This window comes from Octopus sinensis, linkage group LG7 (genome assembly GCF_006345805.1).
Source record: "Octopus sinensis linkage group LG7, ASM634580v1, whole genome shotgun sequence".
NCBI lineage: Eukaryota > Metazoa > Mollusca > Cephalopoda > Octopoda > Octopodidae > Octopus > Octopus sinensis.
In genome coordinates this window covers 100,763,990-100,786,429 of record NC_043003.1, presented here as the reverse complement: position 1 = coordinate 100,786,429, position 22,440 = coordinate 100,763,990, and the positions used below count along the sequence as shown (strand labels likewise).

The 22,440-nt window shown below is 36.5% G+C and overlaps 1 protein-coding gene across 22 annotated transcripts in view; it reads left to right on the top strand.

Moving 5' to 3' along the window:
- Nucleotides 1-3,533: 3,533 nt before the first annotated feature.
- The window catches only part of LOC115214490 (dual specificity protein phosphatase CDC14A), a 292,683-nt gene continuing 273,776 nt past the window's right edge, over nt 3,534-22,440 (top strand). For all 22 annotated transcript variants that reach the window (XR_005000182.1, XR_005000181.1, XR_005000179.1 and 19 more), the window contains exon 1: nt 3,534-3,672. Coding sequence is in view for 15 of the 22 variants with exons in the window: in XM_036505015.1 (XP_036360908.1) it covers nt 3,554-3,672 (119 nt within the window). In the remaining 7 variants the exon portion in view is untranslated. The remainder of the gene's footprint in view (nt 3,673-22,440) is intronic.

Sequence of the window (22,440 nt, the reverse complement as noted above, 5' to 3'; positions counted from 1 at the left end):
AAAAATTTACATCATATTATTCCATTTTAATGCATTTTTTCGCTATTATATCAGGGAAGTAACTCTCTAAAAATATCTACGATGTGTCAAAGATTTAAAAAAAAAATTTACCATAATTTTTTTTCCATTTTTAATGCATTTTTTGCTATATTTTGGCTATAACTCTCTAAAAATGCTATATAGTTATTCCCTTACAAACCCTAGCAACGCCGGGCGACACTGCTAGTATATATATATATATATATACTACAGTGTCGCCCGCGTTGCTCGGTTTGTAAGGAAATAACTATATAAGCATTTTTAGAGAGTTATAGCCAAAATATAGCAAAAAAATGCATTAAAAATGGAAAAAAAATTAAGGTAAATTTTTTTTTTTAATCTTTGACACATCGTAGATATTTTTAGAGAGTTACTTCCCTTATATAATAGCGAAAAAATGCATTAAAATGGAATAATATGATGGTAAATTTTTTTAAAATCGTAGACTCATCGTAGACGCACGCTAATACCCAGAAGGGCTCGATATGAATCACGACTATAAGATACCCGGTTTTGGTTACACTGCGCCGCAAAATGTGGGAGTAGTTACAAATCTAAATCGTAGGAGACAGACACACAACTTCACTTTTATATATAAAGATATAAGCCATGTAGTTATATACACATACTTTGTGTATATGTTATTTTGAACACAACATGTTATTTTGAACACAACATTTATAAAGAATAAAATATTTTTTGCTTTTTCTTAACCCTTTCGTTACTATATTTCTAACCAAAATACACCCCTTATGTGTTTCAATTAATTTCTAACGTAATCATAAATTTAGTCTGGTTTCATTAAACAACTATAACTTTTTTATTTATCATGAATTTTGGAAGATAATTTAATGAAATGTTGTCAACCAATTCTATACTATAATTTTTGTCACAAAGTGACCCTAATTGCAGGTAGATACAGGTAAATTCAACAAAATATAAAATTATTAAAATTTTGTTCAAACATTGCTATAGAAAATGGGTTATTAGCTAATATTCAATTGGGTATACAACAAAATTTTACGATGGAATTTGTTATTCCGGGTAACTTTCTGATACCCATAATATTTATGGCAAAATAGTCTTAATTTCATTTAAGGTTGTGGGAAATAACAAACTATCCTTTCTTTCGCTTTGTTTACGTTTAGCTTAACAGTTTGTTTCCGCCGTAATGATTTCAAATGGGCTCATTCGAAAAAGTAAAAAGAAATAGTCTAAGGCTTTACTCTTCTGGGAAAGTCTGTGGCTTGGTCCAGTTTCTTCAGAAAAATCACCGAAAGAAACAGTTTTTAAATTTTCACTCCATTCAGGTGCCAATTCATTTTCTTTATCGCTGTCGGAGCTCTCGGATTCACTGTTTTCACTTTAATCGTTGCAAACTTGCAAAGAGAAAGTCGTAGAAATTAGAGTGATAGCGTGAGTGAAACAGATCACTCCCTTTTTTTGTGTGTGTGTGTGTGTGTGCGTGTGCTATAGCCCACACTAAGAAAAGCACTTGACTAACACACCACAATGTGAGTTTTCTCTAAATTTTGCTTAATTGGGGTTGAAATTTTAAAAACTGGACCTGGCACGACCCGATTTATTCTACTCTTAAAAATGCTAGGTAAATTGTAATTGAAGAAATCCTATATTGTAGATTTCTATAAGAGACAAAGGGAGGCAGATAAAATCTGCCTTTTATAATAAGATATATATATATATATATATATACACATATATATATACACACACACACACACACCATATATATATATATATATATATATATATACATATATATGTATACACACCACACACACACACATATATATATATATATATACATATATATATACACACACACACACACACATATATATATATATATGTATATACACATAAATATTTAAGTCAGAATATATTGGATTGAACTGTTCCAGTAGTATTCATAAAAAAAGTTCCTTGGTGTATGAGCTATAAATCATATAGAAAATATTGTAATATACCCAAGAGAAACCAGAATTTTGCAATACTATTTTATTCAATTAGACTTTTATCACTTTCAGATTATTCTGCATTTGAAGTAAGGCATTAGTGCAGATGCATTTTCCATTGTTCTTAGCAGTGTGGATACTCTTACGAAGGGATGCATATTAACACCTCCATTGTATTTTTCTTCACCTCTTCTACATCTGCATAGTCCATAGCACCAGCTATTGTCAATCGTGATGACCTTCGAAGAAAGGTGCAGATCTACTTCCAACTATTCTTTCAGTTCATGACATGCATTCAGCCATGACTGCTTTTCATCTTCTGTGAGGAAGTGAGGTACAAATTTTGCTCCAACTCTTTTCATTTGTGATTCCTCACTCAAAATTCATTGCAGGAGTTCCAGGACAGATCAGTCATATCAACAAGTTCATCAATTTTTCGGTGACAGTCCTTCAAAATTAGTTCATGAATTTTCATGTTGTTTTCATTCGTTCAGGAGGTTGTCGGTCATCTTGAATGAGTGATAAGTGACCATTCCTAAAGTGTGGAAACTACTTGTAAACTTGTGTTTTGTTCATGGTAGCAACCTTGTAAGCTGTTTAAAGCATGACAGCTGTTTCAGCCACTGTTTTCCCCAGCAGAAAGTAGAATTTTATGGAAGCATTCTGTTTCTTTGTTTCAGCCTTGCAAAAATCAACAAACAAGAAGCACTGCAAAACAAAGATGTACCTCATGGTAGTACGACCTCACCAGACAATAATGCTGGTCAGCAGACATGCCCTGAGGGTCGCATCAAGTGGCTTCTAGTGGCAGAAGCCTGGACTAAAATGGGCTTGTCTCAGAAAATGTTTCTGGTTACTTGTTGTACAAGAAAAAAAGAAGGAGTGTATAAAGTCATAAATGACAGAAAATATTTAGTTGAACCATTATTTAACAAAACAAAAATCCAAACATCACAACAAATTCGTTTTGCAACTCAAAAACATGCAAATAACTTATATTATCATATTTGCTGATTCAGAGCGGATCTCAGAATTAAACAGCCGAAATCTGCGATGAGGGATCAGTTTCTGACTGAAGAATGAAGGCTTTGAATGACCCGTTTGTTTTTTTGTTTGTCCCTTCGTGTATTTCACGTTATTTATTTATGTAAAGGCTTATTAATAATAATATACTTACATGTCTGCATTATTGCAAAATGCAAAAAATGTGTGTGTGTGTGTGTGTATCCTGCATCCAGTGGTAAGATTCTAGTTCAAGATTTCTGGATTTGTGAGGAGTTTAGAATAACATCTTAATTAACATTACTCCCAAGTCTGTTCTGACCCAGAATGACAGCTGCTTTGTCATTTTATGCATATATAATGGTATCAGGCAATGAAGTTTGGTTATATTTAAATATTACTGTTTATACTATAGTTGGTTATATTGATAGTGCCCTGTTCGAGGTGGTCTTTCTCAGAGACATCAATCAACTTCATAGATGAATAGATATACTGTTAATGAACTATTATCTAATTATGCCAGAAGCAATAAATAAATGAATCTTTTTATTGTTTATTTTATAGATCGGCTGTACTTTGCTACACTCCGAGGCAGACCACGATCAAAGCCTAATGTTCACTATTTTTCTATTGATGATGAACTCGTTTATGAAAAGTAAGTATAAATTTTGTTCCGTAATTAGCCATGTTTGTGCTAAAAGATCAAATAAATACAAAGTCATGCAAGAACCGAGAGTTTCTTGTTGTCCTTCCTTTTGGGGGAGTGTATTATTTGTCTAGCTAGACATTTTTTCTTTGATATTTTGTTTTGTCATTCATTGTTCCTAAGACAGATTGTGTGGGCGAGAGAAGGGGACACCGGAGAAGGTGATCTTGTGTCAGATGATGAAAGGTGTGACAGAGAGATAGAAACAGATGTGTTGCTGTTGCGCAGGTACATGGTTACTCATCTAGAGAGAGGGAGAGAGAGAGGGGAAGAGAGTGAGAAAAAGAGAGCAAGAGTTAAGAAGAATGAAGGCAGAATAGGTGTACTGCTGAAGAGGAGGGACATGGTCACCTAGAAAGAGAGGGAGAGTTAAGAAAGAGGTGTGCTGCCATAAAGGAGATACATAGTTACCTAGCCAGAGGTACTTATTTAAAAAATATCTCTATTAATCTTCACTTTTTTTGTTGCATTTGTTAAAAAGGATTTCTCATTATATTGTCTCTGTTGAGATAATGAACACGATTTAGTCAAATGGCTTGAATAGCTGAGTTAATAAATATTGGTCAATCAACTGAGTAGATTCAGTACTTTCTATTCTATCACTGATGCTGCACTTTGACCATAGTTGAAACAGTTAGGTCTCATTTGCACCATCCAGCTATAGTTAAGTACTACTAGTTTGTATAGTTTACTACTGTCAAATTGACTGGTGTTTCATTGGTTTACAGTCCTCAGTTAAGCTTTTCTTGTAGAGTGGAGTGTTACTTGTGATCCACAAGCATCCTATCAGAAAATTTCTCTCTCTCTCTTGCTTAATTGTAGGGAATCCTTTCAGGTAGTTTTGAGTAACTCTTTTGTTACTTAAGTCCAGTAGTGTACAAATGTATCACTATCATTTCATTTCTTGATCTATTTTGTATTTCATAAAGTCCAATAGTGATTGATGTGTGGTGTCAAAAATCACATTCATGCACATGCACAAGCCCTCTACTTATGCCCAATCCTTCCTCCCTTCATACTGTCTCTGTGGAATTCCTTACCTGCACACTTTTTTCATGCAGCTGTTGACTTACATTTGTTCAAGAGGAACATAAGCTAGTCTTATGACTCTCATAGGATTTGCAGTTTTCTTTTTTACATCAGTCTAATGAAACAATAAGAAAAATGGTGTAACTGATTAAGAAATAATAATAATAACAAACAGTGTAAAATGATGATAATAATAATAATAATAATAATAATGATAATGATAATAATAATAATTGTAGGAGGAGGAGGAGACCCCCTTTGGTCATGAATGACCATGGGATTGCACCTAGAAAGTTAACCTCCGAGGCCAAGTCCAGTCAAGGTTGTTTATGGAAGGCCAGCAGTCGCCCATACATACCAGCCTCCCCTTTCCACACCACTGATGTTATCCAAGGGAAAAGCAAAACCCAATACAGTTTGGCACCAGTGATGTTGCAACTCATTTCTACAGCAGAGTTAACTGGAGCAGCGTGAAATAAAGTATCATGCTCAAGAACACAACATGCAGCCCGGTCTGGGAATTGAACTCACAACCTCATGATTGTAAGCTTGATGATCTAACCACTGAGCTATGCACCTTCACTGATAGTAATAATATTAATAATTGGGGAAAGGAGCAGAGAGAGAATGGAAGACCTGAATGATGATGGGTACAAGTACCTTGGGATCCTGGAGCTGGACAATATCTTGCACAGAGAAATGTAAGACAAGTATATCACTGAATATTTGAAGTCCCTGAAACTTCTCTTGAAATCAAATCTCAACTCAAGGAACATATGAGCTGTTGCTAACAGACATGAGCAGAGATTAACCAGCTTGCTCACACTACTTGAAAGACGATGACAATGCATGGTGCCCTTCACCCTAAGGCAAACATATAAAGGCACTACATGAAGAGGTGTAAAGGTGGATTTGAGCTGATTAGCGTATGGGAGTGCATCAACAGTGAAAGAAGAATATTTGGTAAGCAGCAAGCAAGACCTGCTACAGTATACTGCTAATGTAGAAGGATTTAGCAAAAATGGACTTGAAAGTGCTAATGAATTCTGATCATGAATAGTCAATGAGAGAGAAGAAACTCTACTTCGCATGGATTTACATGGTTAGTTCCATCATGAAACTAACAAATTAAAAGACCAGGGAGCATCATGGAGGTGGCTTAGCAAGAGTGACCTAAAAAAGATGACTGAAAGTCTAATCCTCTCTGCCCAGGACCAGACATTGAATACCAACTCAGGATATGTACCACACAATTGCTATGAATCTCTGCAGAATGTGAGGGAAGAGGGTCAAAAGTGTAATCCACATTGTTAGTACTTGTGAAAGTCTTGCACAGAGAGAGTACAAGTGCAGGCATGAAAGAAAGAGAAAAGATGGATAAATATGGAGACCTGGGAATAGAGATCATCAAGATGTGGCAGCTACGAGAGTCAAACATAAAGGTTGTCCCTATTGTCATTGGAGCATTGGGTTCAATACCTGAAGAAACATCTGGAAACTTTCAAAATCCCCTACAATCTAGGTGTATGGCAAATATCAGCATGACTTGGAACTGCATGCATATTGTGTAAAGTATTGTCAGTCGGAGGTCCTTGTTGTGACTTGACAGACAGTACCCTCTTCCCCTAGACAATATTTTCAATCAACAACATCTCGATATTGGATACTGTGTGATACTCTTTACTTGTTTCAGTCATTTGACTGTGGCCATGCTGGAGCACCACATTTAGTCGAGCAAATTGACCCCAGGACTTATTCTTTGTAAGCCTAGTACTTATTCTATCAGTCTCTCTTGCTGAACCGTTGAGTTACAGGGACATAAGCACACCAGCATCGGTTGTCAAGCGATGTTGGGGGGACAAACACAGACACACAAACATGCACACACATATATATATATTCATGTATACGACGGGCTTCTTTCAGTTTCCATCTACCAAATCCACTCACAAGGCTTTGGTCAGCCTGAGGCTATAGTAGAAGATACTTGCCCAAGGTGCCATGCAGTGGGACTGAACCCGGAACCATGTGGTTGGTAAGCAAGCTACTTACCACTCCTGTGCCTATGCAGAATAATAATGGTAATAATAACACTTACTACCCATGTATTTTTTTTCATATAACATCATTTCATTTTGAAAATTTGGTGTGTTTAGTTTAATGGCCTATCAATGTATACAATGAGTTTCTTTACCCTAGGTCTTAGAAAGACACTCAGCAAGAAATGGTAACAAAATTGAAAAAAGAGGAACAACTCATGCAAGATCCCATAAGTTTCAACAAAACCTGAGTTTACTACTACTACTACTACTACTACTACTACTACTACTACTACTACTACTACTACTACTACTACTACTACTACTACTACTAATAATAATAATAATAATAATAGTGGCTCTCATAGCTTCTGGTCTCAACTGGTTGGAAGTGTTATCCTGTATATGTTTTGTCTTGGTGTAAAAGATGGGCTACAGCAAATATTCTGCTCAATATCACAGGTTTGCTTATCAGTTGCTTGCCCTTAATCAGTTGAGCATATCCCTTAGTGGTTGATGATATATGCATTTCTGATCATGAGCAGAAGTAGTTGGGGAGCATCATAGCCATGTGTCGAGAGGAATTCTTTGTGGTTTAAACAATTCATCTCTGGAAACATAGGTGTTTTGTTCAGCATCCTTAACCCTTTCGTTACCAAACCGCCCGAAAAGAATTTTGGTTAATGTGACCAAGCTGCCCAAAACCGCCCGAATTTACCTATTCATATTTAAATGAGAATATCAGAGCAAATCTCTTTAGTACATTCATGAAAACACGTATTATACTTCGTAGAGAGTTCAACTACAGTTTTGTACAAAAGTCGAAGTGTAATTTTAATTCCGTGAATTTTGGGAGATTTTTTTCTGAAATTTGTTCCTATTGTGTTTTCAAAATTTGTAATTCTGACAAAAAATGGATACGAATTCCATTATATCAAGCAGCGAGTCAGAATTCAAAGGATTTTCTACTGAAGACCTTCATAAATCTAACTCTATGACTGAAAAAAAAAGCACGTGGTATTTGATAATGAATCTGATGTTTCATTTTCCGAAAGTGAAAACAGTGATAAAGAAAATGAATTGGCACCTGAATGGAGTGAAAATTTAAAAACTGTTTCTTTCGGTGATTTTTCTGAAGAAACTGGACCAAGCCACAGACTTTCCCAGAAGAGTAAAGCCTTAGACTATTTCTTTTTACTTTTTCGAATGAGCCTATTTGAAATCATTACGGCGGAAACGAACCGTTACGCTAAACGTAAACAAAGCGAAAGAACGGATAGTTAGTGGTTTCCCATAACCTTAAATGAAATTAAGACTATTTTGCCATAAATATTATTATGGGTATCAGAAAGTTACCCAGAATAACAAATTCTATCGTAAAATTTTGTTGTATACCCAATTGAATATTAGCTAATAACCCATTTTCTATAGCGATGTTTGAACAAAATTTTAATAATTTTATATTTTGTTGACTTTACCTGTATCTACCTGCAATTAGGGTCACTTTGTGACAAAAATTATAGTATAGAATTGGTTGAGAACATTTCATTAAATTATCTTCCAAAATTCAAGTTAATATATTAATAAATAAAAAAGTTATAGTTGTTTAATGAAACCAGACTAAATTTATGATTACGTTAGAAATTAATTGAAACACATAATTTTGGTCAGAAATATAGTAACGAAAGGGTTAAACAACCCTTATTTAGAGATCTTTTGAGTGGGATGAGCTACTCAACCTGAAGAGAATTTTAATAAAGCCCCACCTGTTTATCTTAATATAAGATCACCATGTCACGCACATATGGTTGTGATGCATGTATGTGATGTACCCTTATCAGATAGGTAGTCATGATGGATATATTGGGCTTCTTATATTTGTATCCATGTCACTTTGATGGCATGTGCTGCTCTCTCTCTCAATAATAATAATAATTTTGAATTTGCAAGAATTTTGTGTGTGAAAACTATAAAGGTTGTTTCTGTAATAATTGGAAACTGGAAGTAAAGATATAGACAATTGGTTTGAAGGAGATTGGAATAGAATGTCCTGTAGAGCTTCTACAGAAAGTTTGCCTCTTAGGGACAAGAAAGATTATCAGGAGAGTTTTAAATACTTGAAAGACTACTGAAAGCATGTGGATACTTAAAGTTACAGGTAGTACCCTGCTATCCACATAAATTCTACTGGGAATAAGAATGAACCCGAGTCAAGTTGATAATAGTAATAATAATAATAATATGGCCTTATAGTAATAATATAATTATAGTAATAATTGTGAGTGGGGGTGGATTTTCGACACCCTGCAAGACTGAAAGCAAAACCCGGCAAAGGACAGAGGAACTTAAAGAGTCAATGGCCATTCTGAAAATGGGTGGACAGAACTCATGAGCCTTGGTTGGCAGTCTGTCTAGGAGAAGGAATACTCTGATTTCAAAACTGATGTAGATAAGACTCCTTAGTCATAGTGGTCAAGCCTGACTCCTATGCGAAACCAGCAGGAGAAGTTTGTGAAAAAGTGAGTATCTGGTACCTCCAAATAATCAGTGCCCCAGGTAGGCTGTACTCATTAGCCTTGGGGTGGCAGGCAGCCTAGGAGAAGGAACACTCTAAGCGTAAAACCAGAGGAGCAAGGACCCTGCCACCTTGGTGGATTACCTTAATAGAGATGGTGTCTCGATAAAAGTACCAGTTGGTAGTAACCTAAAAACACACCCCATTTGTGAGTGAAAATACCAAGAAAAATAAATGATGATAACGGTGTGAATAGGACTAGAACAAATGGTGAAAGTGCCGCACCTGGCAGGTGCCCCACTGTGCAGCAGGGTGAGCCCAGTCGTAATCCAACAACTGCTAGCCATACTACAAGACACAGTCCTTGTACTGGTCAAATTATGTAATATGCTCGAAAATGCAAGTGGTCTGTTGATATGAACCAAAAGGGGATCCAGTGCCATGTACAAGCCTTGCTAGATAAGGACAATGGCAAATGAAAAGCTGTTGGAAAAAGATCATTAGAACCAGCTGGGTACGTTCCAGGTTACTGAAAATGGACTCATGAATCAAATAAGAATAGTTTGGAATAGAAGCTTTCTTAATGAGGCCCAGATTCAGACAATCGGGAAAAGCCTCTTTAGTGGAGAGAACCTCAAGGAGAATAATGTAGGTAAAGATCAGCGAATGTGTTGGCAAGGTGAAGCTGTGGTGGAGGAGAGACTGGTAAATCGATATAATGTGGAAAACCCCTGAGAGGATATGACTGAGGAACAGAGAAACTTCAGGAAAATACACAAGGATATAAAAATTACAAGAACAGAGACCAAGCCGGTGAATCTAAGAAGCTTTGACTGTAACAATGTGAAACACGCAACCCAAAAAGTTGATGAAACTCTGAAACACAGTCTGACAAGCGATCTAAGAAACAAGGAACTTGATCAGATCTGCTTCAATTTTAGTAGGTGAACTGGTTGGAAAGAAAGAGGGGAAAGTAGATGGAGAGAAGGAGCCATGGTGAATTGAAGGTGATATTCTAACTTTATGTAAAGATCTGAGCCTCATAGAAGAGTGGTCAAAAGGGCAATGGAAAAATAGAAAAGAAAGTGCAAGGGCATATCTTAACGCGAGGTACTAAATAGAAAAGAAAGGGTTCAAAACTGTCACTGAAACCCTAAAACAATGTGTGTGGGCTAAAATATTAAAGGTGCAGTGCTACATTGACCACATATTGCAGTTCCAGCAAAACCGGTTATTCTCAAACAACCAGAGGCAGTTTTTTAAGGGCTTAGGAGGAAGCACAGAAGATAATTCACCTCTTGAAGCAGAAGAAACCTGCCAATTTTGGAATAGCATCTGGGGACAAGAAGTTCAACACAGCCACAGAGCTGAGTAGATTCATTCCATGAGATCTGAACTTCATCACCCAGAGGCTCCACAACAGGGCCATGTGTGCATAACAGTAGAAGATGTCCTTGTTCAGATATCAAAACTGCCAAACTGGAAAGCAGCAGGATCAGATGGAGTTCAAGGCTACTGGCTCAAGTGGTTTAGGTCAATACACAAGAGAATTATGTTGCAATTAGATAATTGCCTACAGAGTGGTATAGTTCTGGAGTAGATGGTAGAGGGAAGAACAACATTGTTAATGAAAGATCAGTCAAAGGACAATGAGGTTGGCAGTTACCAACCCATTGCTTGTCTTAACCTCCTATGGAAAGTATTGACAGGTACCCTCGTAGGGAAACTATATACGTTCCTTGCAGAAAATAATCTTCTGTCAGTAGAACAAAAGGGATGCCACAAAGGATCCAAGGGCACCAAGGACCACCTTGTGATAGACAAGTTTATAATGAAGAACTGTAAATGGTACCAAAAAATCTTATGCATGGCCTGGATAGACTTCAAAAAGGCTTATGACATGCTGCTGCAGTCATGGATTTTGGAAACATTCAACGTGTGGAATAGCTGAGAATGTGTGTGCACTGATTAAGAACAACATGCCTAGTTGGAAAACACGTCTTTCCTGTAACAACAGCACTTAGATGAGGTAGCAATCAAAAGCAGTATCTTTCAAGGAGACTCTTGATCATCTTTGTTATTTGTTATAGCCTTGATTCTACTTTCTGTACTCCTGCGTAAAATCAGTGTACACTATGAGCTGAGAAAGGATGGACACCTCATCTCAACCATCTTCTCTTCATGGATGATTTAAAACTGTTTGCAAAAGCAGAACCTGAAATGGAGAGCCTGGTTGAGACTGTGCAGATATGCAGCAAGGATATAGGGATGGAATTCGGTCTCTCAAAGTGTGCGGTGCTTACTTTGAAGCGGGGAAAAAGAGTAAATTGTAGGGGCATGGAATTGCCAAACGGCGGCGACGACGACTTCTTCTTCTTCTTCTTCTTCTTCGACTTCAAATTTTGACACAAGGTCAGCAATTTCAGGGGAAGGTGTAAGTTGATTACATCAACCCAAGTGCTTAATTTGATACTTATTTTATCGATTAAGGTTAAACTCTCTGCAATCCCCCAACCTCCAGACCCATTGAAGAAACTGTTATCATCAACTGACCAAGATTCCAAGCACTTCCAAAACAAAATTAGACAATTCAATGCTGCACTACAGATGACAATATTTGGTGCCACAACTTTCAAGATTCAAGGTCAGATTTATCATCAGATTGGCTCTCTACCCTAACCCTAACCTCCGTCAAATGAATCACCAAAATCAGCCTTTCATTGTTTATAATTTGTACCTGTTTTTTGGTTATGAAATAAGCTACACAAAACGTGTTTTTGAATTACATGTATTTACTTTATATACATAGATGGGTTGAAAACTTTCTTTTAACATTTCACTTAACATCTATGTTCTATGCTGGCATGGGATGGAGAGTTATTAATGTAGAAAGTTGGTATCTCAGCTACTAGCAGTTGAGACCTGTGTAATCTAGATGGCATTTTTAAATTTCATTATTCTCTTTAACCTGGGCAATACTGGGTATTTCTGCTAGTATATATATATATATATATATCTAATATAGGATAGAAATTTTTGAAAAAAATTCTATCAATGGCCAGCATATTAAAAAATATCTTTAAAAGTTAAATTTATTAACAACTTATAAACAAGGGCAAAAAAAAAAATTCTAATGCCAAATATGCCGAAAATAGACTTAAATCGTCAATAACCATTAATTCATCACTATAAGCACGCGTCCCGAAGTAAGCCAATAGAAATTTTTCTATAAAATTCTATTATTATCATATCAGCCCCGATACGATAATTTCAGTACTCACTAACATTTTTTCATATTCATCGAGTTCTGAGCATTTCCTTATGTCTGCAATGTAAATATTTTAAAATTTTGTATTCATATAGAGTCTGACGAGCTGTCTACAAGGCTTTAGCTTTGTGGATGCAAAACCTTGGGTAACTCTATATAAAATTTTGTGGTATATGTGTATATATATATATATATATATATATATATATATATAGAGAGAGAGAGAGAGGGGGGGGCATGGAAGGTGGACGTTAAATGACAACGACAATGATATATATACCTACACACATATACACACAAATGACAGGCTTCTTTCAGTTTCTATCTACCAAATCTACTTCACAAGGCTTTGGTCAACCTGGGGCTATAGTTGAAGACAAAATGTTCTGTGCTGTGAGACTGAAATGGAGACTATATGGTTGGAAAGCAAGCACACAACCATATCAAATCAAAACAAAATATAGATGACTCTTCAGAGTAAACAATCTTTTATGGTGTGAAGTGGATGGGATTTGAACTCTAGAGTATAAGATTTATTGGAAGCAGTATTCATAGGTGTCTGCTTTCCTATTTTTGACAGCTAGATGATATTACATGATCTGCTCAAACTGGCGATTTTGATTTGAAATCAAAATGTTTGAATTAATGTCAATTGAGACATTTGTCATCTCCCTTCAAAGTAATGCTGCACCAATTACAGGATATGTAACATAACTCCATCACAGTGGTTGCTTGGTATTTGATCAACACTGTTCTCTAACCTCACAACCCAAACAGGCTGGCACTCTAGAGGTTAATATAACTACTGTCATTTTGTAATAAGAACCTTCTGGTCTTCATTTAATTTTACAGATTGCAACATCAAAAGCCTTCTGTCTTTCACAGAAGTAAAGTGATATTCTCTACTTCACTACAATATTTAGTATTTGTTGTGCCTGTTGTTTATTTACTTCAAACTTTTACTGCTGTACCATTATAGTTTACTGTTTGTAATGTTATATATTTTCACTAGATTACCATTTCTTAGTTATTTGTGTAGAAAGCAAACAGTAACTTCCGTACTGATTTACATAACTTGCTTTTCCCGCACCTGTACTGTTGTTACTGCTACCATCTATTTACAACACTGACACTGCTGCTAACTTCTACCACACTATCACTTCAACATACACTGTTCTTGCCACAGCAACTAACCTACTTTTCCCATTGATTAGGATTAGTTTAGTTAGTTGTGCTAGAGAAAAACAAAAATGCAAAATGACTTGCAAATTGTTCCAAGAATAACTTTTATCCTCTTTTTATCAAAGTATTTATATTTACAGGGTCTGTTACAAATATATATTTTAAGTAGTAAATAACAGACTAAATTTCAAAAAAGAAATAATAATAAACAAATAAATAAAAAAGAAAGAAAAATGAAATTTTTTCATGCACAGAACTAAAAGTAATCTATTTCTCAGAAGAATGGTTGCATAAAGAAATATAATTTGTCTTTTTCTGTAAAATATTTCTCAGAATTCCTTAAGATGATACATAGCAGATATTCTCTCAAACTTGAAGCATTTATTAAACAATTGTCAAAATTTTACTATCAGCACGAATTCAATAAATGGAAGTTTGGTGGTGCCATGGATAGGAAATAAAATTATCTATCTTCCAACAGATAATGCACATCCTTATTTGAAATGTTGATTCTTTTCTCTGAAGGGTCCACACAACAACCATGCATATTTGTATCTCCATGTTCTAGGGTTATATTTGCATAGCATCTTGGATCGGTGCCTTCGTTTTAGAAGTAACCATTCAACTTTCTTTCATATAGATTGGGCCAAGGCAACTAGACTAAAGATGAAAACGATTCCACTGATGGGTGTGTCCAAAAATTAAACATTTCCAAATTGCAGCTTCTGCACCTTAGTAGTGTTTTAATGCACTCTCACATTTGTTAATAGATTTCAATGGATTTCTTAAAGACAGGTAAAGACATTTTATTAGAAACAACAAAAGCTACTGTTCTTTCATTCTTAACTTAATGGAACTTTTGTGGCTTAATAATGACAGCTAACATTGAAACAATCTCTTGTAATACTTCAGTACTATGAGTCAGATATATATATTGGGTCATCCCCATAAATAATGCTTTTTTTTATACTTTTATTTTTCAAAATTAAGATAAACAAAGTTCTTTTTTAATCTAAAATATACTCTCCTTCATTTTCTACAATGTTCTTCCATCTCTCTGGTAGATGAAAAATACTCCTCCAGTACTGTTCTGACTTTGTCTACAGAATTCATGTTTTCTCCGTCCAAATGATAATCAGATGGGGTAATTTCTGGCAATATGGTGAGTGTGGCATAGTTTCCCATTCAAAGTGTTCTAGCCTTTGGAATGTCATCCTCATTGTATGTGGTCTAGCATTATTCTGATAGAAGAACACCTTTCATCTTGAAAGCAAAGATGGGCGGTTTTCTTTTAGCGCTGATTTAAGCCTCTTAAGCTGATCACAGTAGATCTTCTTTGTTATCATTTGACCTGAGCATGTTTATTACTAAACTAAGGGTAATAATCCAACATCTGTATCCAATACCATTGCAGGCTCTTCCAGATCAAAATAAATGAGTTAATATTCTGGAGAAACTGAATAACTGAGCAAAGTGTTTTCTACTGGTGAGGTTGCTGGGTGAAGTAGTATTTGGATGAAAGGAGATTAGATGGACTGTGGCAGAGGTGACAAACAACTTGCTAGTTAGAAAAGCCGAGGCTTGTAATAATGGTCCTTCTTTGTTGTTTGATCCTTCACATAGCCAATTCTAAGAGAAAAGACTGTTAACAGTACTTCACTGATACTTTATTGATGCTAAATGGATGAAAGGCAAAGTTAGCCTCAGCAGGATTTGAACTCGAGGCACAATAATGATAAGAGGCAGATGAAGAAATTGTGTGACTGTGAGTCAGTGGTGAAATATTTTCTGATTATGATGAGTTTAGGGAATGCTTTGCTAATAGGAGACTATTAGCATGGAAGGAGAATTAAATTAAATAGAGGCTATGCTTTCGGAAATGATATATCCTCGCACACACAAGACTCCTCACAAACACAATCACCAAGACATAAGAAAACTAGCATCTCCACATTCAATGATATAAATAGAGCTAGTCATTGTCCTTAATATAGAAGATTGTGTGGACAGCCTTGCCATGCAACTCCCCTTTCCCCCACCTCCCATGTTACACTTAAGGGCTATAAACCTAATTTCCTCTCCAACCTCAAGTGCAGGCTGATCAACTCCTTGAAAAGTGAGATAGGTATTGTCAGTAAATATATTCTTGACACCATCAACTCTGACATTAGAAGGTCCACAGAGTTGATTCAGTGGGATTCCAGCACATCTGATATTGAGAACAAATCAGCCTGCAGATTCACACAGTTTGACATCATAGACTTTTACCCTTCTATATCAAAACCTCACTTCCTGAAGGCTCTAAATTTTGCTAAGCAATTCACTAGTATAAACAATTTTGATGTCAGAATCATTATGAATATCAGAAAGTCAATCCTGATTCACCACAATTCCGCCTAGATGAAGAAAGAAAGCAGTCAACTGTTCAACATTTCTATGGGGAGCTATTATGGGTTAAGATTGCTGACCTCATTGAGTTATTTATCTTGGATACCCCCAAGAAATGGATACACCCACATAGGTTGGTGCCTTTACAGAGATATCAGCCTGGCAATTTCAAGCCATATAAATGGCCATGCCATGGACAAGTTTAGGAAGGGCTTGGTAAAAATATTCAAAGAATTTGGCTTGTCCATAACAGATAACATCAACTTGATCATGGTCAACTTTCTAGCTATGACCCTAGACTTGAAAACAGGCAAGTACTGAGGATGTATACAGTTTCCCAATGAGGAAACTGTATACATCCTCAGAAGCTTGAATTACCCTCCTCCACTGTAATTAGAAACCTAGTTTCAGGCATTAGCAGAAGAATATCCAAACTTTTGGCTGGTAGGGAGATCTTCAACAGTCCCCCCACTCACAACAACAATGATGCATTGGCAAGGAGTAAGGTTACCAAGAAGTTGACATGTATGGAGGATCCCAACCCCACAACCAAAGAGGACTAGAAAGAGAAAGATAAGCTGGTTCAATCCTTTATCTAACCTAGGAGCTACATGGAGAATCAATTCTCAGGAGAGATAGCCAATGATTTCAAAGGAAGGTACACACAGCACATACACTTGCTTATATGCAGGGATAGAAAGAGCTCCACTTCATTGTTTTGTTTCATTTGGAGACTCCATGACTTCCAGATTGAAACACCCAACATTGAATGGACCATCATTGACAGGGCCCTGCCTTACTCATCTGGTACCTGTCTTTGGTTTAGTTGTAATTTCTCTTTCAGTGCCAGGACAGGAAGTGAGAGAAGATACTATAAATGTCCATATAAATGTAAATGAGAGAGGGCGGTTATGTTGAGAATGAGGTCATACAATATGTCACAATTATATTATATTGGGTTGTCCGGAAATTTGTGCTGATTTTTAAAGGAAAGAAAAAGGTCAATAAATACTTGTCATTACATTTTTAATCAACCAAATATGAACCATTTTGTTGCGTCTCCATCTTTCCTTTAACTTGAAAATACCCTCTTCCCAGAATTGAGGTGGTTTCATGGCAAAGAATTCATCATGGTATCTTTTTATGTCATCCAAGGAATTGAAATTTTTACCATTAAGACTATTCTGCAGAGACATGAATAAGTGGAAATCCAAAGGAGCAATATCTGGTGAATATGGACAGTGGGGTAACACATCCCAGCCGAGCTGCAGCAATTTTTGTCTGGTTCCCAAAGAAACACGCGGTCTTGCATTATCATGTTGGAAAACAACACCCTTCCTGTTGGCCAATTCTGGATGTTTCTCTTGAATTGCTGCTTTTAACTCATCCAGTTGTGTGCAGTATTTCTCAGAATTAATTGTCTGGTTACTTGGGAGAAGCTCATAGAACAGAATTCCTTTCCAATCCCACCAGACACAAAGCAAGACTTTTTAGGGTGAAGACTCACTTTTGGGGTGGCTCATGTTGCTTTCTCTGAACATTTTGGTAGATTATCCATTTCTCACCACCTGTCACAATTTGCTTTAAAAAAGGCGCTTTTTCATTCTGTTTATAAAGCGAATCACAGATGGAAATGTGATCCAAAAGGATTTTCTCACTCAACTCATGGTACCCAAATATTGTAGTGATTTGTGTACCCAATCTTTACCAGGTGCTCATGAATGACGGCTTTTGATAGGTTGAGGCTTTCTGCCAATTCTTGGGTTGTGCAATGTGGGTTATTCTCAATTAATGACTTGATTTGGTCATCATCTGTAGTGGATGGTCTGCCTGATTGCTCTTTATCAATAAGGCTACAATCTCCAGCTCGGAACCTTGCGAACCACTTCTGTACAGTTCTTTCAGATAAAGAAACATCACTGTAAACTGTGCATATTTCTTTGGTTGCTTGTGAGGTATTTCTCCCTTCACGGAAAAAGAAAAGCACCAAGTGCGGAAAATGAACTTTCTTATTTTCCATTTTAAAGGGTTACAGAATTAACACAGGTTATAGGGACATAAATCTTCTTCCGCGGAAAGATAGCTTAAGCTGTGCTCTAAACGGAGGTGTAGTCAAATCCTATTTTATGGACTCAACCATGTTCTAAAATAAGTCGAAAGGTAAGCTACTATAAATCGGCACAAACTTTCCAGACAACCCAATATAATGTGATGATACTGACAAAACATATTACAGTAACATAAGTGCAGTCAGGATTAGAGAATCACAGAATTAACGGAATTAATTCTCAGTATAGATAAACAGTTGGTTTCAGTAGACATTACATAACAGGTTTGAAGTGAGAGAATATCTTTTTACTGTGTTGTAAGCATTTCATTTTAAGTGTTGTGTTGTATTAAGATTGTCTGGATATTTTAATATTTCATATAGTTCAGCACAACATACAGCCATTCCTGTTATTTAAATATGGTACTGCTTTCCTAACTATATTTCTGGCAATTTTAGACTGAGTATTATTATCCTTTAATTACCACACCTTTTCTGCTAGGGACAAGATACAAGATTTATTGTAATGTCAAAATGATGAAAGGTGATTACACAATCTGGATTTGAAGTCTTGAGATGTAGTGCCTACATAGGTAAAGGTGTTAGCGTCAGTTATTATGTTGCACTTGTAAACTATATTCCAAGCTAAACATGTATTATTAAGCAGTCAGATATCCTTGCTATGAGAACTGCGCATTCTAGGAGCAACAAGGTAACTATGATCACTTTTATCATATAAGTTAGGTGTAGTATCAAAGCAAATAGAATGATTCAAAGATCCAATAATATTACTATAATAGCTAACTTTATTATTATTGCAAACACTAGCAGTGTGGTCATGGTTTATTTGGACATGTGTAGATGTATTATATCAGTTACATCAGAATCATTACAATTGTCAGATAGTGCATTAGTATTTGCAGTATTAATACTTGTTTTCCCTGCCTCCACTCCCCTACTGCTACATACGCTAGCAGGATTAGGGTTATTTATATCAACTTCAGGGAATCTTATACCACTGACATTAGCAGCAGGTGTGTAGGAGCAACTTGTGTGGGCAGTCAAGTGTGTTCCAACTAAATTTCTACTACATTTCTTAGATACTTGGTCTAGCATTCTAAAATTTTGATTGTTGATAGTACTGGTACAACAATCTTCTTCTGTACAAACACTTATTTCTTCTTCTTCTTCTTCTTCTTCTTCTTCTTCTTCTTCTTCTTCTTCTTCTTCTTCTTCTTCTTCTTCTTCTTCTTCTTCTTCTTCTTCTTCTTCTTCTTCTTCTTCTTCTTCTTCTTCTTCTTCTTCTTCTTTCTTCTTTCTTCTTCTTTCTTCTTCTTCTTACATATGTTATATGTATGTATATTATTGTAATTATCAGTTTAGTAAATAAATAAGTTAGCGTAATATAATGTCTAAAAGTTGATGAACCACCTATTGTTCTCCTCCATTTTCTTATTGCTATATATATATATATATATATATATATATATATATATATATATATACTAGCTGGTGTACCCGGTAATTCCCAGGGGTAAAGATGTTCTTTTGAAACACTTTTTTACTCTGATATAAGGAAGCAATTTCGTTATAACTGCCACAAAAGGTGTATTTTTTCCATCACGCAAAAGTACAAAAGACTGTCAGCTGGAGGATGGAGAGATTGCTGGAGGTTGGCAAGAGAGGTTTATGGAGGTTGGCGAAAAAGATAGTCAGAAGTTGGTGAGAGAGGTTATCGGAGGTTGGCGTAAGAGGTTGTCAGAGGTTGTCAAAGGGAGAGGCATCTTTGTTGCAAAATTTCAGTCTTGCAGGGTTTCATGATAGACTATGGTTTTGGTTTTGCCATTGGGTGCATAGTTGAATAGATTTTCCGGATTTCCAACTCTAGATCATCTGTGAGAAAAAGCAGGTTCCACCAGATTAAGGCCTACCACTTCCAATGTCTGACCCTGTGCTTTGTTGATGCTCATTGCAAAGCTTAATCTCAGTGGGAATTGTAGCCTTTTGAAATCAATTTCTGTGTCGTAAGGAATCAGAGGAATCTTTGGAATGAAAACATCTTCACCACTTGCTTTCCCAGTTAGTATTGTTGCCTCCAACACTATCTGCATCAATTTTTTTGAAATAAGTCTCATGCCATTGCATAATTTTGGAGGATCAAGGTTTCTTAAAAGCATAACTGGGGCTCCAACCTTTAGATGCAATTCATGCAGTGGTAGACCTGAAGGTGCAAGACTATTGAGGAATTCAATAAGGTAATGAACAGCATCATTGGTGTGGAGCACAGTATCAATTGACTTGTATGTACGACAATCACCAGGCAATTGTTCCAGAAGGTGATTGTTTATGCCATCAACTGTGACATGTTTTGGCTCCAAAATTGCATGTTTTCTCAGCCAACAATAGTCTGTGAATTGTGTGTTCAGATTGGGCAAACTCTCGCCAATAGTTTGTGTATATTTGACATCAAATTGCCAAAGGGAAGATTTGATGCTCACATTTACCTCATCTGCTCTCGTTCCCTTTGCAATGACTGGGAGTTTTTGTTGAAAGTTGCCTGCAAGGAGTACTGTTAGGCTGCCCATTAGCTTTGAGTTGTACCTCAGATCTTAAAGTAATCTGTCAAGAACCTCAAAATCCCCCTTATGACTTATTGTTGCTTCATCCCAAATGATCAGTTTGCACTCGGTGTGAATTTTTGCTTTTGTGATATTGCAGGTTGCTATGTCTTTTTTTGCAAGGTCCAGAGGCAATTTGAAGTGCGAATGAGCTGTGCGTCCACCATTCAACAGAGTTGCAGCTGTTCCATTTGATGCCACAGCAAGAGCTATCTGCTTATTTTGTTGCAGCTTCACCAAAACAAGATTGATAATGAATGTTTTGCCAGTTCCACCTGGAGAATCAAAAAAGAAGAGATTACCAGTCTCACTATGAGTGGATGAAATAATGGATTCAAAGGCAGTTTTTTGATCCTTGTTCAATTTGTGTTCATTATCACCCACTAAAGCTGCCATTTCTTCGACGCCATCATTGATCTCCCATACATATTCAATGTCAAGGGTTCCAGGTGACACATCTGGTTGAGGCAGACCAAAAGCAACTCCACTGCCACCCATGTATTTCACTCGGTTGTCTAAGTCATTGAATGCCTCGTTGAAAATAGCCTCGTTGTATTTGACTGTTTGCGATGGGTTCTACCTTTAAATTCTGCGTAGTATATCCTCCAACATGCTTTCTCTGTCAATATCCCAAAGTGTTACAGGATCACTCAAGGCACATGTCATAAGCATGATGGAGAATAATTGGCGTAGTTGAGTTGGCATTTTGGCAACAGAAGCCTTGTCACATGTTTGGTGCCAGTGAGTATCATCTTCAAGTAGTCCATGTTTTGCACAGGCCACCCTAAAGATTGGACAGAGGTCTCCATTAAACATTTGCAGATCTTGAAAACATGTGGGACCTCGGACAGTGTGTCGGAGGAGACGTAAAATGAAGTACTCTTGTTGATTTGGATGGTCTGTGTAAACTTTCTCAATAGCATTGCTTTGAAATATCTCTTCTGCCTCAGGTGATAGCTGGGGTTACATTTATACATTTTACCCATTTTTTTCCTGACCAGGTGTAATAGACAGGTACTTCAACATAAAGCAAGGATCGAGCAAAATTGTCTGTTTTGCATAGGTTGGGTTGTTGGCGACTAAGCTGGCAACCCCACAGGACGAAGGAACTCATGATTAGTCAACGGCTATCGAACTGTATGTGTATATACTGTTTTATCTTTTTGTTTTTTGATAATATAAATTTGATGTATTTAATTTCATATATTAGGGGGCAGATGGGGCTTCTTCACCATGGTGAAGGCATCCCATCTAGGAGAAGAAAACTGATATAAAACCAGGTCTTTGACTGCTGGGGGTCTCCTTAACAGGGCTGTACCATCAGCAAACTGTGACTCATAGGGCAAACTAGGCTCTCCAGCTTGTTTATTGTGGCCTGTCTAGGAGATGGAAACCTCTGAAGAAAAAGCCTTGGTATTGTGGTACATATGTGTGCCATATTCTTGCTATCATCACTTCCAAAAAATGTGGCTGGTTCTACACAAGCCTCCATCACTCAAATCAAATCATATGTGTTGGTTTTCTGACAACTTACATTTAATCATTCAATACAGCACAGCTTCAACTTGCAAAAATCAACAAGTTCTTTGGTGAGAGAGTGAAAGCAGCAGAGACAGGTAAAGGATATTACT